Source organism: Charadrius vociferus, unplaced genomic scaffold, assembly GCF_000708025.1.
Source record: "Charadrius vociferus isolate BGI_N301 unplaced genomic scaffold, ASM70802v2 scaffold139, whole genome shotgun sequence".
Lineage (NCBI taxonomy): Eukaryota > Metazoa > Chordata > Aves > Charadriiformes > Charadriidae > Charadrius > Charadrius vociferus.
Window position 1 is genome coordinate 454,592 of NW_009650169.1, and position 21,643 is coordinate 476,234.

The 21,643-nt window shown below is 42.7% G+C and overlaps 1 protein-coding gene across 1 annotated transcript in view; it reads right to left on the reverse strand.

The window, feature by feature from the left end:
- Nucleotides 1-21,376, reverse strand: part of COMMD1 (copper metabolism (Murr1) domain containing 1) — a 68,918-nt gene extending 47,542 nt beyond the window's left edge. The window contains exons 1-3 of the mRNA XM_009892514.1: nucleotides 21,231-21,376; nucleotides 21,021-21,093; nucleotides 11,662-11,943 (exon numbers count right to left, since the gene is read on the reverse strand). Of these exons, the coding sequence (XP_009890816.1) occupies nucleotides 11,662-11,943; nucleotides 21,021-21,093; nucleotides 21,231-21,376 (501 nt within the window). The remainder of the gene's footprint in view (nucleotides 1-11,661; nucleotides 11,944-21,020; nucleotides 21,094-21,230) is intronic.
- Nucleotides 21,377-21,643: the final 267 nt, after the last annotated feature.

A 21,643-nucleotide genomic window follows, 5' to 3' on the forward strand; every position in this document is an offset into this window, starting at 1 on the left:
CGGAAGAGTGGAAGTGAGAAAACACTTGTGGGTTGAGATAAAGGTAGAGCAAAATATAGTTTAATAGGTAGAGCTTGCACACAAGCAAAGCCAAACAAGGAATTCATTCTCTGCTTCCCATGGGTGGGCAGGCATTCAGCCGTCTCCAGGAAATCTGGGCTCCATCACGTGTAATGGCTACTTGGGAAGACAAATGCCATCACTCCAAACGTCCCCTCTTTCCTTCTTCTTCCCCCCAGCTTTATATACCGAGCACGGTGCCATATAGCACGGAATATCCCTTTGGTCAGTCGGGACCAGCTGTCCCAGCTGTGCCCCCTCCCAGCTTCTTGTGCCCTCCCAGCCTACTCACTGGTGGGGCGGTGTGAGGAGCAGAAAAGGCCTTGAGACCTCAGCAACAACCAAAACCACCACTACGCCATCAAAAGTATTTCTTATCCCAAATCCAGACCATAGCACTATACCAGCTGCTAATAAAAAAGTTAACTCTATCCCAACTAAAACCACAACCTACTTCAATCACGTTTCTCATTAATGATCGCCATGAATGTACACAGCTGAGAAATATTCTAGGAACAAAGAATACCGACACTGCTAAAATACCAAAATTCCTCTGTTCTTGCAATCTTAGCAGGTTCCCACCTCCACATACCATTATAGACCATTTCCCCATCAGACACCTTTTCCACACTTCTCCAGATTAAGTCTACAATACCAAACTCAGCCTCTCATTTTCTATTCCTCCTCCATTCTTTGAAGAAAAGCTGGCACTTCGGAGAGGTTACCCTTAGCGCTCCAGGAAAGCTGCTTTACTTCTCATGTTCAAGAGACCACTAGGCTAGGATTCAGAATGGGTGATCCTTTGAACACCTATGTTTAAAAGCGCATTTTTTAATGGCATGGCAGAATTCTCCATTTCTTTTGCTTGATTTTGCCTTTACCTTGCCCCTTCAACAAATTGTCCCCGACTAAAAATAATTTGGGAAAAAATAAAAAGGGTGGGGAGCGAACAGAATAAATTTAGTTTGGACTCACACAGCCAATTTCGACTTCTGGCTCTGTAAATGCGTAACTACCGGTGTAACGCAATGGTGAGAACAAGTAGCAAAGCTCAGGAAATCTTTTCGTCCACATCGCTGCAAGAAAAAGACCTGTAAGGCGAAAGTCCCATCTAACACCCACACGTGATTTTCCGTGGCAGTTCCATTTACTGCCTTCCTTTCAGTCAGTGCTTTTAACACGATGAAGCAACGGCCAGTGTACTAAGGTGCACCTGTAAGAGAAATCCATTTAATATGGAGGTAAGTGAACCTGCAAATGCAGATGGTATGTTTGAGCTTCTTCGGTGCAAACTCCCACCAGTCATCTGCTGAAAACCTGACTTACACAACGTGGAAGTTGGTATCTGCAAAAAGAGCCTTGCTTCCTACAGTCTTAATTCCCTCCCTTGGGAAGGGGCACGAGCATCTCCCAAAATTTCTTTGCCGGCATCTAGAAGTGCCGAGGCACCATCGCTAGCAGCAACAGCATCTGTAGCAGGCAGGAGAGTTTGCTTTTATACAGACGTGGCGCTCGTATTCCAAGCATTTCACGTGTTGATTAACTACATTGCTGTTCAGGAAGCTCATAATACCTCAGCATTAACGCTCAATTACCAAGTGCCAAGGACAGTTCTGTACAGCAGCAAATTCCAGCAGCTACCAGCGAAATCCCTCAGTGAGGGATTTTGTAAATGGAATGATAAGAAGAAAAAGAAGGAAAGAAAAGCGATGTTTATCTTCTTTTCATTTTTAACTAGGATGAGACATAGGAGCAGAAGCACTAGAAGGACGTAAAGCCACAGCTTGCTAGAAACCAGAAGAGAAATATCTCCTCGATATAAAAGATGATACTGGGAGCTGCCTACGAATTGCATTCTCCTGTTGCCCATGCCTTCTGCTGCCTAGTGTATTAATAGAACTGCTCCCCACGTGGGAATCCAATTCGTGAAGAAAGGTGAAAAAACAAAGCTGCTGGCAGATAACATACAGGCTGCTCAAAAGAAATGACACAGGTTTGCTCTTCCCTCGAAAAACTAATCCACGCAAAGACACACGGTAAGATTAACAGTACAGTTTGCTTTGCTGCTGTGGACTGCGTTGGGTTTTTTTTCCATTGGATCAATTTCTGCGCAGCCAAAACCGGAGTCCAGGTTTTATAAGAGTATATATCACAGAATGGTCAGGGTTGGAAGGGACCTCTGGAGATCATCTAGTCCAACACCAATATATATATATTTTTTAAACAGAATAAAGAGAATCCAAATGATTAAGCAGCAAAGAAAGGTGTAAGTTACAAGCGTTTCTCCCCAGCTGTGTGCCAGCTTTCCAGTTTTGTATCTTCTGATACCTTCTCCTGAGCAGTTCTTCCTAATTAAATTAAATAAGAACCTGTTCTTATTTACACCCCTGAACGCTAATATTCGGGGATCTCAAGAGGGACCACAACAAACCTGGAAGGATCTCCAGAGCGCTTCTCAGCAGCAACGTGGCACATTGTCAAGAGTGGGAAGGCTGGCCAACTGGCAAAACAACAATTTTAAATGTATTTGGCCAGGATAGGCCTGTAAAAACAAGACGCTTTGTCAGCCAATGCAGTGGGCACTTATGTTCATAACAACTCCTTTTTTTTTCCCCGAGTTTTCTAAGAACAAGTTACTTGCTAATGTTGACGTCCGAGTCCTCTGAAGAATGCAGATGGCCAGCAACACCAGAGCTAGGAGCCCAGTTGTTTTGATTCGCTGTATACAGACTCTTCAGCAAAAAAAAAATTCCACTTTAAAAAAAATGTCGTTTTGAGAATCAAGCAAAACGTTTTACTTTTGTTAAAAAGAAGCTAGTGGAGATTACAATTTTTGGTCCTTCAACCACGTTCTCCTTCCTTGAAGGCCTCCTAGGGTAAATATATTTCATAAAATATATTTATCTGGGGATTTATTCCGAGATAAATCATTTCACAAACCAGAACACATTCATTTTCCCACCCAAACTACACGCTGGTGGTTTTACAAAAGGTGGGCAGTGCCAAAAGAAATCACTAACTCTCATAAATTTACCCTTAGGAGGCCCGACACCAGCAAATGTTCTCTGGGTCCTCAACAGCTGGAAACACGGCAGCCAATAAACCCCATCTTTGCATTGCAAAGCTGCTTGTTAATAAGCCAGGAATCGATCACAGTGGCAAAGCGTGATCCCATCCGCCTCCTGTGCCAGGCTCGGTACAAGTACAATGAGAAACAACAGCATTTTTTTAATCTACCTTTTCCATTTGGGTTTTATCTCGCCCGCAAATCTCCAAAGACCTTCCACTTCATACGTCAAAGCTCCATCTTGCCAAGCCCTCACGCTACGTTTCGCCTCAACTGAAGCCTGGTTTTGCCGCAGCAAGGTTGAATCTCTAGCTGGTCGGTAGACATGGGCAATGCAGAGCTGCTCCTCTACCCTGCGGCAGCGACCCAGGGCCGGCGGCGTGCTCTGAAGAAGGCAGAAGCTCCGACTAGGCTTGTTGAAGAGCAGGGTCACGCAGCCCAATCGTACCAGTCTGCACGTGGCGTTTCTGTGCAAATGCAAGGCTTTCACTTGTGTATTTGCAGTCCGTCTCCACACAGCTCCATGCCCGTGGTGGTCGGGGACTGCACGGACAGCGGAGTCGCCTGTGATTATTTACACGACAGCAGTAGCGCAAGTGTCGTGCTAAAACTGCTCTGCCAACCTGCCTCACACTGAGCAATTCCTTCAGCGATGTGGGGTATGCAATTTAGGGTCTCCAAATTACCCAGTTAATGCAAAGTGATGAGGAACCACAAGACGCTCATAACAATCCTCTAAGCTCATTAGTGACACATGAACTTTCTTATTAGAGAACAGAGCCAGAGCTGCGGAGATCTTGAAGCTCATCAGCCTTCTCTGCAACTACCTGAAAGGAGGTTGTGGCAAGGCGAGGGTTGGTCTCTTCTCCCAAGCAACAAGTGAGAGGACAAGAGGAGACTTGTGCCAGGGGAGGTTTAGGATGGGTATTATGAAGTTCTTCACTGAAAGGGTTGTCAAGCGTTGGAACAGGTTGCCCAGGGAAGTGGTACCCTGGACGTATTTAAAAGACAGACAGATGTGGTGCTGAGGGACATGGTTTAGCGGCAGTTTTGGCAGTGTTAGGCTAATGGTTGGACTCAATGATCTTCAAGGTCCCTTTCAATCTTGATGATTTTATGATTCGGTGATCCTTTGCATCCAGCCTCTGCAAAGTGTTCTCTTTAAATGCCGTCAGCTTTCTTCTTGGCCCACCCCACCCCCAACACAACATGCAGTGTCATGGTTACCAAACAACCGCTTTCCCTCTGCTGAAACCCAGCTCCTGATTCCCTGACCCAGAAGTTCAAGCATTCAGATTGCACTAAAGCACGAAGTACAAAAGCAATAGAAACACTCTCTTAGCTCAATTCTCTGAGGTTCCGTGAACAGAGAAGGAACTGAAATGTATACAGCTGACTGGACTAAACAAGGAGCGTGAAACCATGCGTTTCACCTGAAAGCCTGCAGGCTAAATGCTCATCTCTGTTGTGGTGGAGACCCTGACGGGATGTCTGACTGCAGTGACTTTATCCAGCTTAAGTCTTGAAGACCTCAAAGGCTGCGACGCTGCAAACTCTCAGGGTAACCTACCCCAGCGCTGCAGGGATAGCTAAGAAAAGGTTGCAAAGTTCTAGAAATGCTTTCAGTAGGGCAGCCAGGACGAGGATTGAGGAATGTTAGCCAAGGGTAGGGTCCAAAAAGTGTACCGAGCGCTTCTGGAGGCAAGGGAACCGGTAGAAAAGCAGGGCGGGGACTTCCAGAAAACCCACAAGCAGACAGGGATGACATAGGAATGATCAGAGCAGGAAGAAGGAAGAACGGGTCCTCCTGACTCATCAATGTGTAGTGCCAATTCCAGAAAAAGGTGTAACTGAGTGATGAAATGCATTTGCTGGAGACCATTTTCAACAGACAGGTCTGTTGAATCCAGCTGCCCCGGTCCCAGTCTCATCATAGTCTGTTTGCCAAGGCTGCGAGAGACAGCTCTGGAGGGTGTTTCATCAAAGCTACGCGACATGTCATCGCTGCACGAGAATGCCAGATTGATGTCAGATTGCAAAATACTTGTTGATCACCTGAGATGTGTAACAGATGGCACGTTCCCTGTCATAATGTCCACGACCTCAATACATTTTCTGAGAAGGTAAAAAATGCCAAGGGCCTAGGACTGAATCCGCACTTAGGCAGATGAAAGGCGGTAAATAGGCATTGTTATGGTAACATCTATCTTCATAGAGCTCACCTTCAATCAATCCAGAACTCTCCTCATAATACCCTGAGCTCAGCTACAATCAGAAATATTTACATCTCACTTAAATTATTCTATTTAACTGCTTCAGCAATCCATTTCCAGAGTAAAAAACCCATTGTCAAGGAATGTATGTGTGCGTGTGCGGAGATAGGCACATGTGTTGGTATATGTACATACACAGCACACATAAACAAGGACGGAGACTCTTAGTTCCACTAACTGTAGAATATCTGTGCTTTCTATAGGACGAACAGACGAGGTACACCTCAAAATATAGTCAAATATATACAGTGGGAATATGACATTCAAGTCAGGCTGTTGTTTAACTAATATATCAATTTAATGCTCTTATCTCTGTACCATACTACACTTAAAAATCCCAACGGCCACAAATGACAAAGTTCTCTTCTTGTTCCCCAAATTCCACTTTGTTTTCAGGAGACGGTGACAAAAATTGAACCATCAAAGCAAAGGACTACTGAGAGTGCCACACAGAGGATTAAGAAAATAACTGAATTAAGTCAGTCAACTGTGTTCCAGTTTTCTCTGTGCCGAGTGACCTGTCGCCCTCTCTGGTTTTTATTTGCTTTTGCACTGTACGGCCTTATGTAACTGTTCCCTCCAGCCCATAAATTTCCAAGGTGAACAAAAGCTCGAGTGATTACATTCGGCTTGGCCACAAAGGTGATTTTTTTCCACTACCTTCTACTTACTGGGTTTTATCTTTTTAATCACATAAAAGTATTAAGACCTTTGCGGTTATGTTGATCGATTCGGCTTCTGAATGCCCGCACTTCCCCGCTTTTGACCGGAACAATATTTCTGATAATGTTAATAACTACAAAGATTAAAATGGATTAAGGCTGGAAAGGAAAAACGGTTTGGTGGTTGTTTTTCCTTCCCCTCCGTAGGCCCGGCTGCCTTTATTTTGGTTCGGGTAGCTAGAACTGCTTTTCATCTCCCCAAGCATCGGTTTTGCCCCTACCGATATCCTACAAAAGGCGGTCTGTCTTTTCAGACTAGATCCTACATCAAAAGGACTGGAAGTCCATTATCTGAAGTTATTTTCAGCGATAGCTCTGAAGCGGCCTGACCTGGCATCACACGGAGGCAAACGCAAGTGCAGCCATAATCCTTCCTCCCTATAGCATGGGTTTACTCGTGACGTTTCTTGATCTGACCTCTCCTCAGCGGTGAAAGCTATTGCGGGAGATAACCGCAGCCTAGGGAAACCAAGAGACCCGTGCTTACAAAAATGTGCAAAACACCAGCAGATCCTCAGCGGCATTCAGTCTGTAATCCTAGCAAGGTAATGAGATTTACAGAAGCTAAATCCAAAGATTTTTTTTTTTTATTACACTGTGAAAGCATGTTCAATTTTAATATTTGTCAACGTGCGTGAATTCAGCTTATCATTTGTTTATAGCATGGGAGATACAAATTTCAGCCGAAATTTGTGTAGAATATACATAATTAACAAGTCAGAAACAATTTTTATCCCCTAAAAGTTTGAGACCTACTTTACTCCTTCCCAGAACATTAAAAGAATTAAATCGTCAGTGCCATACGAACTAAAAGTCGATGGCATTTCAAGCTCCAGACCTTCAAAATCCTGGTGGCATTTTACCTCCTCCATATAGCACGTGACAATTGTCCACATTCATTATGAATTCTTTCCACGCCTGACTTAACAGAATTATTAGCTGAATTATTATTATTATTTTCTCTGAATTACCAGGGGCTGGACCCAGCTGTTAGCAGAGAGCAGATGTGATACACCTAAGGTAAATTGTGAGCTGACAGTTCTTACTTTTCCGGTATCAGGTAAGTTCTTGCACTGGCAAAAGATCGCTTCATCTGGCAAGCCCTTTAATCGGAAAGCATTTCCCTCACTGGTGAGAGTTTAAAGTGACAATCAAAATACAGTCAGAACTAGCAACCACTAGATTTTCAATCTACCAAAAGTCTATTACTAATACTTGTCCTTTCTCTAAAGAAAGATGTTTGTTTCATATGAAGAAACGTGTCTCTGGTGATTCCATACTTCAGAAAAAAAGATACGGAATGAGAGGCTGCTCTTTGCCCTTCAATTTAAAAGAAATGATCCTAATTTCTTGACTTATACTGTGGCTTTTAGTATTTGCTATATAGTAGTAGTATTTACCTACTATTAACTAAGTTTTATGACACCTCTGGCAGGTAGACTTTTTAAAAAAAGAAAGAGAAGAGATATACAATGTTTGGGGAAAAAACCCTCTAACCCATAATCCTGATGTGATTTCCTCAGGTCTTTCTGGGAAGAATCCTGCAGTGGAATCCCAGACTTCATGTTAAATCAGGGCAGAAAATACTCTTTGCTCATAAAACACGCTTAACATCCCTCAAAACTCCAATAAAAGTGCTGTTACATGGACTACCAGTATCTTAAACATTGAAAAGAAATGGATGGGAAAATACCCACTCTGTAAATAAGTTCAAGCATAACAGCCAAGAGCAAATACTCAGGCTAATCTATAACGTTTGATCAGTCTCAGATATTAAACTGCAAAATACATAACGCTGCAAGAAAGTAAAACTTACTGGCAAATCAGCCCAGGACGCTAGTGGGAAGAACACAGCCCCAAGGGAGGGGCACATCTGCTAAGGAAAATAACACGACAAAGTCCATTAAATGAGTTTAAATAGATCTTAACGCCAAGCCACAGCGCAAAACCAATGCTTTTGTTTTCTATTAACGACAAGGTCAGATATAAATCTGCGACTGCAATCTGCAGGTAAGCTAACACTGTGCAGCAGCGACCGTTCGCCATACGGAGCGGCGTTGATGCAGCGGGGCAGGAAGGGCACGAGAAGGGCAACTCTCCAGCTCACTCCGCTGTCCCTCCTGGCAGATTCCCGTCCAGTCGCAATTTCATGCCAAAAGAGCTTTACAGCGATGCTCCAAGAAGGAGAACAAGATTAAAAAGGACATAAAGAAGAGGGCAGGGAGCTCTAGATGTTTTAAGAGAAAGCTGGCAAGGTGTAGAGATACAGGAGGATAAAACCATTGTGCAAAAGAAAAGATGGGCTGTTCAAAAGGAAAGAATGGACTGGCAGTGATGAGCACTGAATATCACGAACGGATGAAGCCAAACGCAGGCTAAAGTGCAACTGCTTTAGGATTTTATTTTTAGTCACGCTGTTAAAGAAAATGGGCTTTCAAAGCCGAGTAGCGTCATGGCTAGCGTGTTCATCTGCCTTTAACCAGGCAGATGTATAAAAATGTATAAAGACTACGTTACCAGCGTAAAGGAAACTTTAAATGTCACTATAAAATCTTTACTGGAGAAGAAGAAGAGTTCAAACTGCAAGTTACAGATCCTGAACCAAACTTTCCAAAGTTTGGAGCACCAGTATTTCCAAATGTTTCTCATCAGAAGTGTTTTTAAGAGCACTTAGAGGAAAGACTTCATTTTTTTCTATTATCAGTAATGCCAAGGATAGCAAGAATTAACGCATGCAAGTTGTAATGGGTTCTCAAACCCAGAAACACCTTTCTTCCATCAGAAAACATTAATGAAATTTGACATAATTCATGTACACTCAGCCTACTGGCATTTATGAACACTTCAAAGTCCCCATTTCTAGCCATATTAGGTCTTAGGCATAGAGTTTTTCCGTCCTGAAAGAATTGACTGATTAAAATTCAGAGATGGCAAGCAGAAAGCAAGGGTACTTATTGAAGCAGAGGGAGCAGACACTCCACCAAACTGCCTGGCCTTCTGCTGGGCAGAGATCTAAATCTAGTCCAGAGACACAGAGAAGAATCAGAGCGACTTGAAATTCTGGAAAGGCACATTTTCTACTGAGTATTTCTTTGCTTCTGTTGAAAGATATGAAATATTAATGTCAATTCATTACACATCAATGCATTTGTATACTCCCCTGTTATCAAGTGTCCAAATGAAAACAGTCTGTTCTGAATAATTTACTCCTGAATCAGCCGCCAGCTTTCTTCTGCAAATCTTCAGTATTTGCCAAATCACATCTATGACTGACAACCTTTTAGAAAAGATGTTCTCTCCATTAACTTTCAGAAAGGTACCAGCTTACGCGTATTTGATGTGCTACAAAACTTGATATTCAGAACAGATACAAATGCACTAACAATAAAGTAAAAATACGTATAAAGGCTATAAGACACGCTGGGTTTAAGTTTGAGAGCCGGATCCAGCATGCAAGAACAACTCGTTCCGCCTCCAACAGTAAAGTCTCTCCAACCATCTTTCCAGGTGGTCCCCAAACACCTGTGGGAAGAGGCCGAGGGCTGGAGGAACCGTTCTGGCAACCCGCTTGTTGCTGTTTTGGTCCCGGGGTTCCCCCAGCTCCCCTGCCTCAGCCCATCACGTGAGCATGCTGTGGACCACCTCAGCCAAACTCTTTTCAACAGAGAACCTATTTGATCCAAAGCTAAAGACTCTGGGAAACCACAGCTCCTTAAAACAAACATCGATTTTGACTCAAGTGGTGACAATCCCAGTTACTCCATGATTATTTTGGTAAGTACCAGTCTAACACCCTTATTCGCTTTGAGCGCCAGCCTTGCCAACAGCTCAGTGTCCTCTGCCAAGGAGACAAAAATTATGCCCGGTGGCAGTTCAAACACTACACCACCACTTCCCTTGGTACGTTTAAAATACGAAGCTGCATTGCTAAGATAATTCATTCTGGTTTTGTTGTGGGGCTCTTGGGTAAGAAAAATTACAGCGTCTCAGAAACGTGTATTCTTCCTTCACGTTCACATCCCCTTTCTCTCGCTGCACAGGGTGGAAGAAATACAAATGCACTTGCTGATTGATGTTACCGTAATAATCCATTACCAGGGAAAAAACAATTTCAAAACAAGAGTCACTAACTACATAATTCCCTTATGAAATACAACAGTGGTTCTGAGTTAAGGATTTATTTTCTTTAATGAACACGGATATTTTTCCCCATTTGCTCACTAATGTACTCGCTCTAATGTACTCACTGTAACCTTTTTTTTTAATCATTTTTTAAACTTTTTCCATTTGTTACTAATGGAATATAATTATTTCCAATCTCAGGATCCTGAGCAGTAAACTCCACTTTTTTGATGCTGGGAAAAAACCTAAAAAACCCCACCATTATTGTATCGGTCACTGCAGAGCTAGAGCAGTGGTCAGCAGAGGGTCAGCACTGTGGAAGGGTAAGCTTGCAAAGAGCGAGGGGAGAAGCAGACTAATAGAACAACTTCAACAATAGATATTGTCTCAGTAGGATCCCAGTTTACTTGCACTTTCATTCTGGCCTTCATAGGCACATAGTTTCAATTAAATCATTCAGTCTGCATAGGTATACTCCAAGTGTGTGTGCGTATATACATATCTATACACACACGCGCACACGCTTTAGGTATTCCTACTTTAGGTACTCTTTTGCTAGAAGCTACTAAAATATTATGAAATCCAAGGCAACTTGCTAAATGTTGACTGTTAACATCAAAACCCCCAAATTAGCTCATGGTATGATTTGCAGTAGGCTACTGCTAAGAAATGGGTTTTTAAGATTCGCCGACACATCGCAGAGGAAAAAACATACCGAATTGAAACACACTTCCTGCCAGAAAAAGACAGAAAAATTGAAGACGGGAAGCCGTGCCTTTCGTTGTACATTCATATGAATTATAAAGATTAAAAAGAAATGCAGTGTTCAGCACTAATAAAGCTATATATCTCTTTCAGGCAGATAAGATCAGATTGTATAATGTGACTAGTAATAAAGATGTACCTGTAACATGAAAATAGGTGTTATGTAAAACAGAGAAGTCGTTCCCCTCATTTGTCCTAAAACGTAAGGGATGCTTGATCATCATAATTTGTGAATGTTATTCTTTTTCAGCTTCTACTTTGCAGGTATTACCTAATTTTAGTATTTGACTTTAAAAGAAAAGAAAAAAAAAAGACTAATCAACTTCGCAGTGCATGGAATACAAATATAATGTTAATATAATTGCTAATACGGCTGATTTTATATTTGATTTCTATGTGCTCAGATTTTCCAAGCTTAACGTAAAGAGTGCGGTTAATACATATATGAAGATATAAAATAAGCTAAAATTGCATTCACCACCCAGAATGTATCTTTGCATGCAAAGATGCACCACAAGTTCAAGTACATTAAAGGCCCGGTGGTGAAAAATATACTGACTTGATTTGGATGCAGTGAGTTCAGAAATAGGTAAAACATCTCAGCACGTACATAGCAAACTCAGGTTTATGTATTTTGCAAAAGAAAGCTTACCTGCCCATTTTTTCCCAATTCCATTTCAACTATTGCAACAGGAGCATTTATCTGATCGATGTGTCTTGACTGTGACTTCAGATCCACTCGCCAGTTCATGTTTTTCAAGACATTATCCCAACGGCTTTGATTGATCAGGCTCTCGTGGATCTTTACTCGGTGGTTCTTCCAGAATTTTGCAATGACTGCAGCTTGATCGGCTGTGATGCCACCTTGTTTTTTGGTTTGGGCGGTGAGAAAAGCCTCCAGCTGATTCAAATCCATGTCCGCTGAAGCAATTGACTGTAGGGAAAGTAAGAGGAGAAAAAGGGAAGAGCTTGCTCAAAACCACTCTGTAACAGTCTAAGATGAAAAGTCTACCAGAATGTCACATCTCTAGGGTTTGACAAGTATCGTATTTTTAAGGGATGGTACAAACAAAGCTGAGTTATGGAAATAACCTGAACAACTTTCATTAAAACTCAAATTGCAAGTGCCTACCGCTTATCCCAGATTCCTGCCCCCGGACAGCTGGAGGGTAATGGGACCGGTAACAGTGATGGGGAAACTGGGAGTGCCTTTGGCAATGCAGTCCTAGAACAGGGTAACGAGGAGCCTTCTCTCACTGCCTGCCTGGCCCCAGTATGCCGTATGCACGCCCAACTGGTTGCTGCTGGGGACGGTGTGCTGGGAGCTGGGTTAGGGGTCTGGCCCGACACTGCTGTTCCGCTGGTCACAAAGCTGGGGGACACATGGCATGCGCCCAAGGCAAGTGAGGAGACATCCCAGCTGGTCGTGGCACCCACAGCTTCATTCACCACCTCTGCGCTGCAGACAAAGGAAGCCAAACTGGTAAATGCCGCACCGGCCAGGCAGGGCGCACAGCACTGGCCACAGCGGTGCGCTGGCCACCGGGGCAAAAGCATGAGTCTTCCAAGGGAGAGCGTGAAGCTGGCCTTGAAAATGCAACCACAGCTTCTTCTGAAGCGTCAGTGGGCTCTGTCAGGCCAAATGCTGTGTCTGTCTTTTGCAAGGGGGGTGTAAGGGATCATTTACTCCTCGTCCCTGCAACAGCAACAGAAACGATTCTTCCCAAACACCCTTTTTTAATAGATATCCAGTTTTTCCACCTATTTTTCCAAAGCCGATAATCCTACAGCCTTAAATTTGCATTGCCTAACCGGCAACGGTTGCTAAATACGGCCGCGAAGGGAAGGGAAGACAGGAGGTGGGGAGAGGAAACGGTGGCTGTTTCCCCATCGTAGTTTCAAGCAGATGCTTTTACTTCATTCTCACCCAAAACGGATGCAGCTTATCCTAAACGAACGTGCCACCTCCACGCACGCGCCGATACGGGGCGCAGCAAGGCGAAGTGCGACCACCGCTGCAAATCCTTGGGATTTGCCTCGGTTTAATTTCCCTTGATGCGGTATTCTTACTGCTGTACTCCACACGTTCAGGGAAATAACTCTGTGACTCTCGTTAACCAAGGGGGAAACGCCGTGTGGCTTTTGGCCAGGCGCACACTGCGCGCTTCGCGTTGCTTGTCTGCAAAACTGGGTATCGCTTATCTAAAAACTGATGGGTTGGAGCTCCGGGAGTTTGTTGAGGATGCGAAACCTGCTGCTTCTCCCCGTTTCATCGGTGCTGGACTAAGATTGTTAGCAGGTGAGCTACCGGCAGGCTTTGCCGCCTTCCTCTAGACCAGACAGGTGTCAAAGTACACAATCTTAGTCACATCAGGAGCAGCCTGAAATAAAAGGCCAGGTAAAAAAAAAAACAAAAAAACCAAAACCAAACACAAAACCGCAAGAACTAGCCTAAAACAAAACGCTTGCACATCACATAAGCAACAGAGAACAGCGGCAGATTTGCTGCTTTGAGGGGAGCAAAGCCAACACCGCGACGTGCTCAGCCTTCAGCAGATACACCACCACATCCTCCTCACCCCGAGTTTTGTTTTCAAGAGAAAAGCAAACCAGACTCAACCTCCCCCCGCCCCAAAAAAACCCAACAAACAACTTTTTATCTACAACGGTTACACTGCCTTTTACCATCCAGTCTATAGTATTTTTTATAAGAGGAAGCGCTGCCTTCCCTCGCTCTCGCAACGGATTAGCTGCCATCTGTTACGTGATCGAGAAAAGAAATGGCAATCCATATGAAGCAACCGCTCAGCTGTACCAGGGCTCCAGTTTAATAGGAGTATCTGCCAATTTATTATAAAATTGCACCGCTCTGTCTTTTCCACAGGGCATTCATTACATCCGTATACAGTTTCCTTTTACCATGAAGATGCTTAACTTAAGAGGTAAACGTCCTGTAATATCCAACTATGCTGTAAGTGAAAAAAGCACTCCTTTTCATTTTCAAAAGAAAAGATATTTACTTACAGTCCTTTCCTACATCCACGTCTTACATGATCAGGACTGTCTACCAACAGCAGTGTGAAATATTTTCTGGTTTAATATTTCTCATATCACTACATCTGTTTGCGTGTTGCGTGACACCAACTACCATTTACGTACACCTTCTGTCTTGGTTTCTGGGAAAGGGGGGAAGAATAGAGGTGAAAAAGCAACTCTGGACCCCAACACCTTGGATCAGCCCTGTCAAGACCAAGATCGAGTTGAGATGCAGACTTTGTCCTCCGTTCAGCTGTGCAGAAAAATGCCTTCTGTTTTATTCCTCCTCAAGAACATAAACTGCATCCTCTGCACTGAATGAGGCAACGGTGTCACGGAGAAACATCTAATCTGCATTAAATGGGAACCCAACACGGATTCACTGGCTCAAATAACCAGGTAACCCTTTTCTCGGCTTGACTTCAACCTTCAAATATTTCATATTTGTAATTCTTAGGGGTTTCTTTTAACCTTACCCCCTTCCCAACAACCCTTTTTGCAAGACGCAGCAGGATCTCTGGCAGCGCTTTGCTAAGCTGATAAAAACCACACACACACAAAGTTCCTTATTGTGCTTGACGCATGATATAAATCTGACTTCGAAGTGTATCCGAAAGAGGAAGCTTATGACCAAGCTTGCCGTTTTAAGCATAAGGAAGACAAAAACAACATTACCAGGGCTTATGCAAGACAGTTAAACCGTCCTGTTTGGCCAAGATTATCAACAGAGTAACAATTAGTTAAGATCAGGCACGAGCTACATTTAAAAACTCTGTACGTTCATGTACTAGAAGCAGCCTGATATAGTTTGCTAACAAAATACTGTCACATAAAACAGAGGAAGGAAACCACGTGTCATAATTAGCTATCATTTCTACCTCTCTCCCTCTCTCTCTCAGACATGTGTGCACGTGTACCCACAATACGGATCACCTTTATACTATACATGGACACAGCTAAGAAACCAGAAGATAACAACGATATGTATTTCAACGGAATATTTACCGGGTAACGCATGCTTTAAATAATATACCTACATAGTACATCATTCAGACTAGAATCTCTCTCAGCTTGGAAACAGGACTACCAAACCCCCCCTTAAAAAAAAAAAAAGAAAAAAAGAATATAAATTTTAATTGCAAGCAGGTGCAAGCAATCAATGAGCTATGCCTCAATATAGCTGAATAAAGATATTAAGGAAGACGTATTTTCTTTGAAATTCCTCAACAAAACCCACCAGCTATAAAGGTTTTCAAGTCACAGAAGAACGGCAACTCATTTTAATACTCTTTTTCATTTTAACTTGAAATCTTTTCATTATGGACAGGAAACCTGATATTAGTTACAAAGAATGAGCGAACAGTTGAGGTCTTTGCTGATCTTCCATCTCCTTTAACGTACTAACAGTTACACAACTCACTCTTTGAACAAGTGCAGTTCTATTCTATTACTCATGTGAATGGCCACAGTTAAATTTCGGACTTTGTTAAAGCTTGAGGAAATGTTTTAATTTAAATTGCCAGAAAAATCTATTTCCAGTCATATTCTGCACAGCATTACAAACAGTTCTTTCCATTACTTTTAACAACGCTCATTTACTACATCAAATATCAAATTACAGTCAATACACCTTATTGATATTTCTAAGGATTAATTTAAAGTTAAAACAGGAGTGGTGGTTCTGCGCTTATATCTAAGGACATAAAATATGTCTGATTACAGGTTTTCTCTCATGCTTTTAAACCCTCGGAACTTTGGTTGAGCATTTACCACCACCAGGATGACGACGAACTGTTGTCCGCCTCCCACAGCAGGGACGAAGATGGTTTCGCTGGCAGGATAAAACACACACGCACAGTTTAGCATGATTACTGGAACCTTCTCAGGACTTAGAGGTGTTGAAACCTATTTTATCCATCAGGTCCTACAGCTGAATCACTGTCTACATTGGTTCGAGAGGGATACATCTTATTAACGCCAATCACGTAATCCAGACAGACCTTAAAGAGCAGGATCTACTGCAGTAACTTGAATTGCTGTACTGTCAGTGGCACACATCACTGTATTATATAGACTTTATATTCTGAGCTAAGTGTGTGTCCATGAAGACCCTGCCTTGGTCGTTTCCCACCTGACCTCTTCAGCAGTCCTCGATAAGCATATTTTTGCGATATATTATCCCAGCCCCCTTTTCATTTACAGACTGTCCCACCTCTACGCAGTTCTACAGCCCGTCAAGAAGTGCTGTGTTGAAAGTATGACTTCGAGGAAAAAAAGTTATGTAGGACCTAATTCCAGTTTTTATCGGTAGTCACAAATGATTTACTATTTTAACACAAAAATCTTCAACTAACAAAAAGCAGAAAAGATCTCTAAGAGCGTATAAAATCATGACTGCTCCATGCCACTGAGTAATTTCATTGACACTACTATGACTATTCACTCAAGCGACTAAGTAAAAAGAGCCTGTTTTCAAAACTAGAGTCTATATGAGAACACCATTAGATATCAAAAATTTCCTCACATTATGTAATATACTTGTTAAAATATGCCTTTTTTTTTTTTTAAAAAATTCCTCACATTATGTAATATATTTGTTAAAATATGCCTTTCCCCCCCCCTCGGAAGCACAGCTTGTCACACTACAAGCACACAAATCCTGCCCTCAGCAACTGGCTACACCTTTCTTTCCAGAGTCTGGGCAGATGCTTTTAAACAACAACAGTTTTTGGTCGTACTGGCTTCTCCTTGTGTTCACCTTCAACACATACCCTCTCTGTCTTCAGATATAATTCAGCCAATAAAAACATGACTTCAAATACTATTTCCTTAATGGAACAGTATTTGATAATCTGGAGAGTTTTGTATGGGCTTAATTAGATCCATTAGACATGTGCCTTGGTACACAGAACAGGAAAACAGACTTAAATTCATTATCTCTTCTGAGAAATAAAGCCTGACAAGCATGCAGTACTAGTGAGAAACAACAATTGGTAAAATCCACTGGGGGGGAAAAAAAAGAACACACTTCACTTCCAGAAACAAAACATTTACTTGTCAACCATTCCGGAAGCGCTCCAAGAGCTGGCCATGCCAACATGTGTAGGCATTTTCTCCAGCTGACCCTCAAAATCGCAGGCTGCTGCCAGCCTGCAGCACAAAGAAATCACCAGCTCAGAGAAACAAACAAGTCAGTGCCGCGTACCGTACTAATGAACTCGTCTCTTCAGGTTTTTGGGAGGCGGGGGCGAGAGGCTATTCCTGTAATACAACCCTTGTAATTCAGATGCTCTTAGGAATATAACCTTGGAAACCGTTTCTCAGCCCCTCGGAGCACGTACATGGAGGGGGGGGGGACACACCAGCTGCAGACAGGAGGGACGTGCCAAGGGACCCAGCTCGGCCAAAACATTTTGATCACACAAAACCAACTCCTGTTAACATCAAGATACTATGCATTTCTTTCACTTATCCTTAGAAGAAAACCTTTACTGGATTTGGGGCGGATGGCGGGTGCCAGCTTTCGGGTCTGTAGCTTCCTTCTTATTTAAAAAGAAAGGCAACCCTGGAAAAGCAGGGGGGGAACAGAAACAGATCTCATCATCTTTGGGCATAACGGCACACGCAGGTCCCAGAGACGCTAAGCTGCTTGTCAAAGTTAGCTCAGCACGTTCTTCTGCAAATAGCAGCTTCAGAGGGGAGGAATACGAGAACATCTCCGCAACCCTGTGGTTTCTGGGTCCTCCTTTGTAAGTATGTACTAACCAGACTCTCTCCCAAGGGCTGTCGAGATATCCAGTCCCGTAATAAATGAGCTGTTCCCATAGATGTTCCCTGGATATCAGTCCAGAAGACTTTCCCACGTTTCTGGAGACAGTGGAGGTTTTCGACTAGTTGGTAGGTTGTGCCTCACAAACACTGTTTATTAGAGTCCAAGAGCTCTCCTGAGAATTGGAATTAAGATAAAATTAGACGCAACAGCCTGCTTGTCTGCACTTGAAAATGGTGATCCATCTTTTGGAAAAAAAACCCAAGCGAAAGGTCTCTACACAGCCCCAAATTTGTAAGTCAGAAATCACAAGTGACCTTAATACGTTTAGTACTTCTACATCAAAGTAGAAAGATTTTAACTAATCTTTGAGTCTTCATCTAATCCACGGGAGATCACACAAATTTCTTTTATTCAAGTTCCATATTACGTCCCAGTCTTATTTTAGTTTGCTGCTTCTTGAGCTGTAATACACAGTTAAAAGTGAAATGAAACTGTTTGCTATGAGAAAAGAGCTGTGAACCATTAAGAGGATGATAATAATAATATATATATTGTTTAAAAGCCTGTAGTTTAATTTTTTTCTAGTGTGTAATAGATCTTCTGCAACACCTACTTCTCATTCCAACCTGTAGAGCCTTTTGATTCACTGGAGACAGTAGCCAGGTCAACAGACATTCAGTAGACTCGTAAATATTTCTGAGATTTTCTGACTTTCATCAAGCTTTCTTCTCGGACCAGAGGACTCACAACACGCAGCAGCAACAACAAAAAAATTACCTAACTGCTACAGCAGATGGGAAAAATGCGTGCACATCATGAAGTTTCGGGCAAAATTACATCCTTCCTGCATTTCTGATCTTATTAAGCTTGATTCCACCCAGACTTGTCAAATGTGCACAGGGAAGATAAAACGCTTCTCAATGGGTCCCTTCCATGCCTCTCGACCGACTCCTCCCTTTTCTCCACCAAGGTTCCCAGCGAGCAGAAACCCCCAAAATCCCTATCTTATTTTTTCTGCATACAAGCTCACCAAACCCAACGTTCTCTGCTAAAATTACTTTTTCATTTGAACATGAAGTTCAATAACGGGGAGTAGATATACAGCTATTTTTGGCCTAGCTTACAATTGAACGCAAAAGAGATCTCAGCATTACTTTTTAAAAGCATCTAAAGCGACCGCAACATTTTTTCTCCAGCCCGCCATCAGTCGGCGTGTCTGCTAGAAATGACTAGTTTGAACTCACAATTCCATAAAACGCCGCTTCCTAAATTTATTTGCAGGAGGTGTCATTTTTCTGCGGTATGAAGACTCATTTGATGACAAAGGAGGATGAAAGGTTGATTAAAATAGGCAGCCACCAGATGAACCGCAACCTGAGCCACGCTCCTGTGGTCAGATCACACTTCCTTGCAAACCTGCTGTCCTGAGCTCAAAAAAGTGGCTCCCCCACCCCCGTCCCATCCTAAGAAACATCTTTAGCTGAAGGAAAAATTGAGAACCATCTGCATTACTCTGTCTGGACCTTCTTAAAGACTCTGTCTAGGCCTTATACCACTTACAGAACAAGAATAAATAATAATAATAAAAAAAAACAAAACAAGCCCACCCACTAATACCGTTAGTCATAGAGAGATCTCCAAACTATGCCTGCATACTCAGACTACGAATAGATACTAAAAGCTTGTATTTTAAGCAATAAACATAAAAAAGAAGCGCCACCCCTTCTTGTATAATAGTTTCCAAACTACTTAAATTATTTAAAATAGAAAGAGGAAGAGATGTACAAGAAAAAAAGGCAATGGAAAGCGCTTCTCAGAGAGCACAGATAGGCGTTGGACAGGCTAGAGGGAGATAAAACAGGGAACCGAAAAAAATCAGGAAACGTTCTATTAATAGCAGGCATACTTGCAACTAGAAAAGCCAAACAGCAGCATTAAAAATATAAACATATTAAAAGTAAAAAAAAGAAATGGAAATTGTCCCTCCTGGCCTGTATTTAACTGAATTACAGCAAAAGAAATCCCAAGCTTTGCTACCAGTTTTCTCCCCAGTTGAGTCAAACTCTTTGCTACAGTTTAGAAGGCATTTTGCCACTTGGGGTGGAGGCAAAGAAATGTCACATTTCCAGTAGTTCTTAAACATGCAGCCGTGTTACAGACAAGTTTGACAGGTTCAACCTTTTTCAAAACCAAGGAGCATAGACACGTGCTGCCTGAACTACGCTTCAGTTGGAAGCAAGTTCTTTTCTTGGAGAATGTCTAAATCTTCGCAGGTTACACTACTCAGTCTAAAATGGTTTCTTCTTCGGTCCTCCTGAAGGAGTTGGATTCAGAAAGAAGAACTCTCGACAGATGGAAGCCATTTAATGCAGTATTGCTAAAGATGGAGAGGAAAATAAAAGGCAGAGAGAAATCCACATAGGGCAGAATAAATACCAGATGGTAAATACAAAAAATTCAAAGGAGGGAGTAAAAGCTGGAAAAGAGGGACAAAGGGACAGACAAACGCAGTGACAATCCCGGAATTGGTGACATGACCTGTCATTCCCTTAAGAGACCACGCGGTCGGCGTTTTTTCTCCTCCTCCGTTCTCTCACAATAAAAGAAATGAGAACTGTGTTTATCAGGTCTCTACAATCATTCTGGGAAAATTACTTGCTGCCGTGGACTACCGCTTCACATTTAATCTCATTTCACTTAGGAGAGTTAAAAATAGAAGTTTGAGCAGCTCGTATTTTGAAGGCACATGGGGGAAAAAAAAAAAAAAAGTTGCAGCCCTACTCCGCGCGCAGTAATGGTGCAGACGTTAGCAGAGCTTATTGCAGCTCTCCTGCAGGCAGCGATCCTGTCGGTGAAACCAGGCAAAGCGCAAACTTGCTTCATTATGAACCAAGCACAAAAACCATGAGTTAATTTTCACCTTTACTCAGTGTATCTTGAGCATTTGCCTCCTAAAAGTTAACTCAGCTTATTGCTCCCGTGGTTTACATCTGGACATCAGCTTCCTTTATAGCAAAGCATAGATGCTCCAACAGCGAACAACATGAAATACATGAGTCATACCCCTCCACTGAATGATGTCTTGCCATAGACTCAAATTCAGAGCCAAACTCTGACTCCAGGCTCTGTTTTCCTTCCTTTCACAGCACCATTGTCTATTATCTGTACTGTTCTGGGCAACAGCTAGAGTTACATTTTCCTACCTGGAAGGAGAAAGGTTCCCGCACTCCTAAACCAGGCTCACGCCGCAGCCCATCACTGCCGCGGCCCATAACCCTGCAGACACATTTAGCAGCAGCAAAGAGATCAGCAAGTAAAAGAGACAAGTTTACAGACTACAGACTTTCAAGGGAAGCAAGCAAGAGTGCTTTACCATCTGGTCATTCATCACCTATTTTGACAACTCGCGTTACCCGTTGACAGGTCTGACAGGCGAGAGGTAAGCTTCCAGTCTCAGGATACCAGCCGGCAGGTCTTCCTTTCGGCATGGATAAGATGGTTTTCCCTCCCGTCGGCTGAGTGAAATAGAAAACACATCCCCCAAACCAGTACCAGCCATAGTAGTTGTTAACAGCTGAGCCTTTATGAGGAGAAAGGAGCAGCAGGTGAAAATTCTTTACCCTAGGAATCACAACCATCACCCCCTGGTGCTGGAAAACACTTGCCCAGGAGCAAAGCCCAAGCAGGGGAACTCAGAAGAAACCATCTCTCACTTTCCCATAAAGATTTAAATATCATTTGCTGTATCAAAAATGCTCTTAGAACTAATGAATGTTTTTTGGGAAATAAATAAATAAATAAATAAATAAATAAAAGGGCTGAGGAC